This window comes from Nymphalis io, chromosome 27, assembly GCF_905147045.1.
Source record: "Nymphalis io chromosome 27, ilAglIoxx1.1, whole genome shotgun sequence".
In the NCBI taxonomy this organism is placed as follows: Eukaryota; Metazoa; Arthropoda; class Insecta; order Lepidoptera; family Nymphalidae; genus Nymphalis; species Nymphalis io.
The window spans coordinates 1-10207 of record NC_065914.1 but is presented as its reverse complement, the minus strand read 5'-3'; the positions used below and the strand labels follow the sequence as shown (position 1 = coordinate 10207).

General features: G+C 32.6%; 1 protein-coding gene across 1 annotated transcript; it reads right to left on the bottom strand.

Annotated features, from left to right (window-relative positions):
* Window positions 1-3148: 3148 nt before the first annotated feature.
* LOC126778957 (uncharacterized) lies at window positions 3149-8228 on the bottom strand (the record flags this gene model as incomplete). Its single annotated transcript, XM_050502703.1, has 1 exon — window positions 3149-8228. A coding segment is annotated over one exon (4930 nt), but the record flags the coding sequence as incomplete, so codon positions are not given.
* Window positions 8229-10207: the final 1979 nt, after the last annotated feature.

Below are 10207 nucleotides of genomic sequence, written 5' to 3'. Positions count from 1 at the left end.
AGCCTTTGACAGAGTACTGCATGACCGTCTAATTGCAATATTACATGATATCGGCTTAGATGATAAAGATGTACGTATTATCCAGAATCTGTATTGGAACCAAAAGGCTACTGTACGAGTTGACAATGAGGAGACTGATGAGGTAGAAATAAAGAGAGGAGTCCGACGGGGCTGTATATTATCACCCACGCTATTTAATTTGTACTCGGAACAAATAATAGCAGAAGCAATTGAAGGCCAAGAATGTGGAGTCAAAATAAATGGCCGGTATATTAACAACATCAGATACGCTGACGATACAGTCCTAATAGCATCATCTCCTGAAGAGCTGCAATTAATTATGAGCCGTGTTAATGAGTGCAGTGAAAACGCTGGTCTGAGGATGAACCTATCAAAAACGAAGATCTTGGTGTTATCTAAACATAGCTTCGATGACATTGCTATCATTGTAGTAGGCCAAAAAATTGAGAGGGTGCGCAAGTACAAATATCTGGGGACATGGCTTAATGACACCTGGAGCTGTGAACAGGAGGTAAAGACTCGCATCGAAATAGCTCGAAGTGCCTTCTGCACGTTGAAAAAAGTACTCTGCAATCGCAGACTTAAGATCCCTGTGCGCATACGACTCCTACATTGTTACATCTGGCCTATACTTCTTTACGGATGCGAGGCGTGGACAATTAAAGAAGATCTCAAAAAACGTATAGAAGCTTTCGAGATGTGGGCTTATAGACGCATGTTGGTCATTAGTTGGACTCAAAAGGTCTCGAACGTGGAAGTTCTGCGACGCGTCAACCAAAAACGGCAACTTTTGGAGACTGTCAAGAAGAGAAAAGTTGTATATCTCGGACACGTGCTTAGGCATGAAAGATATGAACTTTTGCAACTGATTATGATGGGAAAAGTTGCCGGAAGGAGAGCTGTTGGGCGCAGAAAAAAGTCTTGGCTGTGCAACATCCGTGAATGGACGGGAATCGCGAGTGCTGTCGAACTCTTTCGCCTCGCGAAGAACAAGAAGGAGTATTTAAAGCTGACTGCCAACCTTCGCTAGTCGGAGTGGCACTCGAAGAAGAAGAAGAAATGATCCAGAGACTTCATTCGAATTTATTTCTAAATTTGATTTTTTTTTACCTGTATCTATGCTAGTTGTGTACAAAACATTCTGCCTTGATAAAAATATATTTGTTGCTTATTACAAAAAGACTACTATTTACTTTATAGACTAATAGTCTGAGTTTCTTTCACTGGTTCGACACAGGGCTGGGTGTTACTTTTAACCGGTGGAAGTTTCTAGTTTGACTATCAATAAGCAAGTGTAATGCTTCAATGTTGAATAAAGTATTTTGATATTAATATTGTTTATGTGAACCTAGTGTGTTTGTTAATTCATAATAAAATTTAAATAAAAGATGACCTAGGATCTGGATAAGGATAAACAAACATAAATTATGGAAATAAACAGAAAAAAATGACTAAATGAGTCATGGAAAATCACTAATGATGGAATTCGATTAACGCTACAAGATTTACTATTGAGTTTCTTTCTTCGGTTCAGTTCTTCTTGGTAGAATCTGCATATATCCACAACTAGTAGCTTTAAACCTTTGTGAAATAATTCGAATGTACTTATAAGTCTACTTGATTAATTATCACCAACTCAGCAAGCGCGCATTGTCGTGAAACTTTCTTATGAACGCGGGTTGACACAATAATTGCCAATTTATTTTTTACAAAGTGTAGCTTAAATTATAAAGATTTTAAATAAAAAATCCAACATACTTTAATTATTTTTATTATAGTCTAATGACGTGCTAAAAACTGTCTTAATTTTTTTTTTAATATTGAATGACTGATTTAAATTTTTTTTTTAATCTTTGCTAATATATAACATTTTTCTAAGTCAGTAAAAAACATTGTTTTATTTTTTAAGTCACAATCACACGTTTTATTCAAAGCATAATTAAATAAAAAGATTAATTTAGTCCAATAACATCCTAAAATTTTCATAAATCGATGACACGAAGCTAACTTTTATTAAAACTGGCCGTTTACTCTGACAAAATTAAAAAATTAAAGAAACACACGTTTCAAATTAATAATCTAAGCGAACTGCCACAGATAATACACAATTAATTATTTAACACCATCATTTCATCGCTTACCATCACTTTATCAAATTAAATTAATTCGGATTAATTGATACTTTGAGACAAAGAGATCTAATAAAATACGTACTTAAAATTTATGCAATAAGGACTATTATTGTATAAACAATACGATATGTAAGATAATTTTAAAGTCGTTAAGAAGAAGATAAAAGTTAAAATGAATCTTAGTGGAATATATATAAAATACAAATTTGATAATAAATATAGAGTAAATGTAAAAAATACACTTATAAATATACATTTTTTTAGTAGGATTACTTTTCAGGTATTTTTAGTTCATACAAATTATAAATTAAAATATTTACTTACAATTGTTTTTACAGATGAAAAACGAAACAGCAAATTATTTAATTAATTTTGTTCCCATAAATATTTCTGAATTTCAAAATGGTGTCACTTAAAAATGTCTTACGTTTGTGTTACATAAATACGTATATTTAACTTAAAATAGCAAGTTATATCAGCTTACAGGAACTAGAAAAATCATTTAGATTTAATGTACAAAATTTAAATACTTCAACAAAAGATATGTATACAACAATACAATAATATGAATCGCGCCAAAATTTAAATTTAAAATGGCGTCATGATTATGTTTAAAAATATTTTATATTTTAATAAATTTAAATAACACAATACGAATTTGAAAATGGGGTCTTTTCAAAATAACAGAATATGACATAACAGAGCATTTTTTAATATTCTTGAGGATGGTTATCACTCAAATGCTATTTCTGATGTTAGGTCTGCTATTCTTTTAATAATTATTGTTATTTAGCTTAGCGGTATTTTTTTCCATTCATGTTGCCGCAGAGTCTTAAAAACAGGCCATTCCTTATATATTCAAAATGGCGCCTAATAAGAATAAAATATAATTTTCAAGCAGTGATGAATCGCTTGAATTTTGTAAAAATTTACCAAAATAGTAATTGTTAGAACTTTAGTGGGTTCTAATGGAAGTTGAAATCAAACGATTTAACCTCGGAGTAAAAGTATATTATTCACTTTTGATACAGAGACACAGCGTTCGTTCGATAGTAAAAAGTTATATAAAAACAAAAATATTTATGTAGGTAGGTAAAAAATTAAAAGTAATGTAAAATGAATTAGTGTATGCGGAATTGCTATATTTATTTAGTAGGCGCTTCCTGAAGCCGTAACATCTTCCCCGCCTTTAGATCGTCCACAGTAGGTATCGGGCAGAGTCGCACTAGCGGCCGCCTTACGCAACCGGTTGTAGTAGAGATGTCCGCGACTCGGGAGATACCATCTGATCCAGGAAATAATCGAAGAACTCGTCCAAGGCGCCAAGATAGTGGTGGCGTGTTGTCCTCTTGTAACAGAACAAGGTCGTTTACATTTAATTTAGACATATTAGTTTTCCATTTAACACGCTGTTGCAATTCGCCCAAATATTCCCTTTGCCATCTTTGCCAAAAGTGTTTGCGTATAAGTTCAACACGTGCATATCTGCTTAATTGGGTTTCGTTAACATTCGCTAAAATAGATTCAGATACTGGTATTGCACGTAGTGGTCTTCCAATAAGGAAGTGCCCTGGAGTGAGCGGAAGGTAGTCATGAGGAGATGAGGATAAGGGACAAAGAGGACGACTATTAAGGACGGCTTCAATTTGCGCAAAGAGAGTAGATATCTCTTCAAACGTTAGATACGAGTTTCCCATAACGCGCCTAATATGATGTTTTGCCGATTTTACTCCAGCCTCCCAAATGCCGCCAAAATGAGGAGCATACGATGGCGAAAAATTAAACTTTATACCCTCCTGAGCCGCATAATCAGATATAGGTTCAGCAATATATTTTAAAAATGAAACGATTTCTTTAGCCGCAGCTACGAAATTACGGCCATTGTCGCAAAAAAATTCGATGGGCTTACCACGACGCGCAACAAATCTTCGAAGTGTCATAATAAAGGCATCCTTTGACAAGTCGCTAACGGCTTCTAGATGTATACACTTGTAACGTAGACAAACAAAGAGACATAAATAACATTTTATTGTCTTAGCACCTCGTCCCTTGCGATTTAAAATTAGGAAATGTCCCGCAAAATCTATGCCAACGGAGAGGAAAGGGAAATCAGCTGTAACTCTTTGTAATGGCAAATCACCCATTTTTGGATACAAAGTTTTACCCTGAATTCGTCTACATCGAACACAGTTGTAGACTGTGCGTCGTGCTAGACGCCTTCCATTTAAAGGCCATATTCGTTCTCTCACAATTGACACTAAAAGCTGAGGACCTGCATGAAGATTAGCTATGTGTTCACGATTAAAAAGTAATTTAGTTAAATGGTGAGACGAATCTAACAATATTGGATGTCTTTTATCAAATTTATAATCTGACGCATCTATCCTTCCACCTACTCTAATCAAATTTAAATTATCTAGAAAAGGCGCCAAAGATAAAATTTTACATTTAGGACTTAGGCTGCATTTATTGGCCAAAGTATTTAATTCTTGTGGAAAACTCTGTTGTTGAGCGATGCCACACAGAAAGAAAAAAGCCTCATTTAATTCTTTAGTACTTAAATAACCAGTATGTCTGTTAGTCGCATTTTTTAAATTATAGATAAAACGTTTGACATAAGCAATGGTTCTTTGTACTTTTGAGAAGGATGAATAATTTTCTATTTTTATAATAGGTTCAGTTGAATTAATTACAACAGCAGATTTTATTTCAGGCAAGTCTTTGTAATTAAAATTAGTAATTGGCCATTCGGATTCTAATTGATTAAGAAAAGTTGGTCCGGACCACCATAGATCGTTGTTCACTAAATTTATAGCTTCAACGCCTCTTGAAATAAGATCAGCTGGATTGCATTTAGTAGGAACATAACGCCATGATGAGATATTTGTGGTCTCTTTGATCTCGACAACTCTATTTGCCACAAATGTTTTTAATTTACTAGGATTGCCATTGATCCAACCCAGAACCACCTTGGAATCACACCAATGATAAACACGAGCTGGGTTATACCTTATAGACTTGAGGACGCTATTAGTTAACCTTGCTGATAGAAGAGCTGCACAAAGCTCCAAACTTGGTATGGTCATAGGTTGCAAACGTGCAACTTTCGATTTAGCACACAAAAACCTTATATTAAATTTATGATTTTGGTCTACAGAGCGTATGTAAATACAAGCACCAAATGCGACTTCAGAAGCGTCACTAAAAGAATGAAATTCTATAATCGTGGGAGAATCACATATAGTGCGTCTTGGAATCTGCATTTGAGACAAATATAATAGGTTGTCATTAAAATTTTCCCATTTCATTTTAATATCATTAGGGACAGGCTCATCCCAATCAACTTTGGCCTTCCATAACATTTGTAATATTATTTTAACTAAAATAATATATGGACTGAGTAGTCCTAAAGGATTAAATATTTTGAATGAATTTGACATGATACTGCGTTTAGTTATTAATTCAGATTTTGAAACTAATATTATAGGGAAATGCAAATTGTCATTGTTTGGATTCCAACCAAGTCCGAGTGCGTTCGATGATTCACTGAAAGTTAAATTATCTTGTTTATCCGTACCATCATTTTGAAAATTTGGCAAATTTGACTTAAATTTCCGTAGATTAAAACAACCTGTATGTAACGCTTTAATTACTGAATCCTTAATAAAACGTAATTGATTTTCTTCATCAGCACCTGTTATTAAGTCATCCACATAAAAATCCTTCTGTATAATATTTTTTATTAGACTATTCTCACATTCATCACCAATCTGCCATAGGCATCTCGTGCTCAAATAACTCGCGCTTGACGTTCCGTAAGTCACGGTATTTAAACGTAAGGTTTTGAGGGGTAAGGACTCGCCTTTTCTCCATAATATAAGCTGCAAATCGCGATCAGTATCGTTAACAAGTATTTGTCGATACATCTTTTCTATGTCACCAGTTAACAGATATTTATGTTGTCTTGCACGAATTAAAATGGAGAAAAGAGAATCCTGTAGGTTTGGCCCCACCAATAAAAGGTTGTTTAGAGAAAAGCCTGATGATGTTGCAGCAGAGCCATCAAACACAACTCGCAACTTGGTTGATTCACTACTTTCTTTATAAACAGCATGATGACATAAGAAATATGAGTTTTCCGGATTTGAAATAACAGATTCTGATAGATGACCTAAATCGGCATATTCATTTATAAAATCTATATATTGTGATTTCAAAAGATAATTTTTCCGAAATCGTTTTTCTAAGTAAAGAAATCGTTTCTTAGCCAAAGTAAATGAATCTCCAAGACAATCTGGCGTATCGATCAATGGCAATTTTACACAAAACCTACCTGTGTTAGTGCGAAAGGTATTATTTAGAAAATGTTCTTCGCAAGTCTTTTCGGATTCACTTAAAACGGTTTTAGTAGGAACCTCTTCAAGTTGCCAAAATTTAGTTAATAAATTGTCAATTTCAGAATTATTATTACCTTTAGGAGTAATAGTGTGATTACAGTAAATATGTTCTTTAACGTTTACATTTATTGGACCTGCTATCAACCAACCTAACAAGGAATTTCTTAGAATTGGTAAATTCGGACCTAATACCCTTTGATCGCATTTTAATAGATTCCAAAATATATCTGCACCAACTAAAAAATCAACTGGTCCAGGCATATAAAAAGATGGATCGGCTAACTTTAAATCTTTAGGCAATTTGAAAATATATTTATCAATAAGAGTGTTAGGTAGTTCTCCTGTCAATTCAGCAAGTACAAAACAAGAAAAAGTTGTACAAAATGAAGTATTCAAAGATTTAATTGTCACTACACAGCTTTCGGCTATATTACTCGCTATATTATTGCCAATACCCATGACTTTAATGTCAATAGGATTAGAAGAGAGAGATAAGCGTTTTTTTAATGACTCACTAATAAAAGACGATTGACTACCTGAGTCTAATAATGCTCTAACACGTTCTGCCTTGCCCGTGTACGGATTGCAAACTTCTATTAAGGCTGTTGATAAAAGAACATTATTACTCTGCTTACTAAAATTAACAGATGAATTCGTCTGGTCCTCTGAAGTAGGTTTATGAAGCATGGTATTATGCTTACCCTTGCACTTACGGCAGGGTCCCATTCGACATTCAGCAGTAGGATGACCTTGGCGCAAACAATTAGCACAGAGTTTATACTTTGCCACATCAGCAAACCTTTCTTGTTCACTTTTAGATTTAAAAATATCACAATCGTAAATTTTATGGTTTTGATTACAAATAATACATAAAAATGCATTTTGTTTATTTTGATTAACGTGTGTAAATATTTTTTTAGTTTGTATAATAGGTTTTTGTAATTTATTGTCATTTGAAGTAATGCTATTTTGATTTTTATTTTGATTATTAATTCTATTTCTATTTACTGACTCAAGAACATCAGCACGATTATTTAAAAAATTATAAAATTTATCTAACTTCGGTACGTCATTAATGGTATTACTAAGCTCCTCCCATTTTAGTAGGGTAGTGTTGTCTAGTTTAGAAGACAACATGAATATGATAATCATATCCCAATGCTCTGTAGGCAGCCCCAGGGTTGACAGAGCTCGAATATTCTTAGAGACGTGATCAACTAAGTATCTCAATGATTTTTCTGATTCCCGTGTTATATTTTGTACGTTAAATAAAGAATTTAAATGATGGTGGATAAGTAGTCTTTTGTTGTCATAACGCTCCAAGAGTAAACTCCAAGCGTTATTATAATTCGCCGCTGACACTTCGAGATTTGAAATAATTCGCGCCGCGTCACCCTCTAAGTATGAAATCAAATAATGAAATTTATTAATTATCGGGACGCGGTCATTATTATGTATTAAAGTCAAATAGGTATCGCGAAACTCCAACCAACGAAAGTAAGCACCATAAAATTTTTGAATTTGAATTTTAGGTAGTTTAACATTTAAATCTTGATCGAGACTACATTGGCTTTCTTGTACAAATGATTCACGCTTTAAGTCGTCTTTAGTATTAAATTTATTTAACAAAGTTTTAGCAGTTGCAATCGTCAAAATAATATCCTGCTCAATGTTGTCTCTTTACCTGCTCATTGTTGACTTTAGTGAAAAATATTTGGAAATAATTAGGCTAAGGAATAACCAGGGCACCTTTCTTTAATTCCTCGTTCTTGGAACCAGGATGCGTTGCTTTGGATGCTACGCTGGCCGTGAATGATAGTGGACCCCGTTTAACCATTGACCTTAAGCTTGCTGTGCTCCAAAATTATTGTTTCTTTTATGATCTCGTCGTTTCGAATGTCACTGCAGCGTTTTCTTTTTCGTTTGCGTTTTCTTTCAGATTGGCCTTCACAATCCAAGTTCCGAAACACGCGGTGTATGAAGAAGATGATTTTTGGACTTTACTATAATATACTATTTTTGATAGTGTCCTGTCACGGTCGCCAATGTTAGAACTTTAGTGGGTTCTAATGGAAGTTGAAATCAAACGATTTAACCTCGGAGTAAAAGTATATTATTCACTTTTGATACAGAGACACAGCGTTCGTTCGATAGTAAAAAGTTATATAAAAACAAAAATATTTATGTAGGTAGGTAAAAAATTAAAAGTAATGTAAAATGAATTAGTGTATGCGGAATTGCTATATTTATTTAGTAGGCGCTTCCTGAAGCCGTAACAGTAATATATAATTTTGTTTTGGTACATATTCAAATTTAGTATTGCATAAGTTAGGTAATAGACGAAATTTCATTTATATTTATAACTGATCAGAATATGATTGACGGGAATAGTTCGTGCTTATAATGCCTGAAGTTCTCAAAAAAATATGACCGAGTTATTACAACTTATACCTAAATACCTGGATGTTTATTTTTTAATTTATATATAATTAACATTATTTTATGCTGCAATTTTTTTTAATTTGTTGTGTAATATAATAAACAGGTTAGTAAAGGTTTGAATATGTTTTTTTATTTAAAAAATAACTTTTAACGCGACACGTTTTCTTAGACCAAAAACGTAAATGATAATAATTATCTTTGTTTAAAAAAAATCTTATTCAACCATTAATTGCTTTTATTAAATTATGTTTAATATTATTGTAGTTTAATTAATATCGATACCACAGATAGCTATAAAAATATTAATTAATACAAATCATAAAAATTCAATGTCATATCGTCTAAAGTAAAATCGGCATTAAATAATCCGATCATTGATAGTTAGATATCGTAATGTTATATAATATGTATCATTAACTTTAAATTGCAATTTATGAACAGGAACTGGATATATCATTTAATGTACAAAGTTTAAATATTAACAATATGAAAGCTAATTTTGGTTTACCTCTTGAGGTAGTGATTATATTAATGGCGCCAAAATTGTATTCAAAATGGCGTCATGATGTTTGTGTTTTTAAAATGCTAAGCATGTTTTTTTTTTAAATAAATACAAAAATTATTTTACCGTACAACATTATTGTTTTAAATTTATAATCAATTTTTATTGGAGTCTTACATATCAGCGCGGCTTAATGCAAAAGTAACATCGGCATTGTAAGAGCTACTATTAACAAAAAAAAATACAAACCTAAAGATTTGTTCCTTGGGGCGTGATTATCATTTTAAAAACAGTAACGTTATATATGTATGCATATAAATATGTTATTTCATTTAAATAGAAAATAACTAGTGCATTAAAGCCACAAGAGTAGACAAAGGCAAATTAACAACCGACATTGAATTGGCGCGATATCATTGGTCGAGATTTTGAGTTATCTGTGATATTAACTATGGATTTGCGAAAAAATTGCGTTTTATTCGAGAAAGTAGTTAAGCTGAGCTATTAGCGACTATCACGGGATATGGAAATATAAAGTTAGTTTATATTTACTCCTACGATTGGAATATACTAAATATACATTTCAACTAATTGTAAAAGGTGTATTAAATACAATATTAACACGTGCATAGTGCTATTTTGATTTTAAATAAGAATATTTAATTTAAATATCAGTTTATTATTCCAACATGACTAACAAAACTTATTCCAAC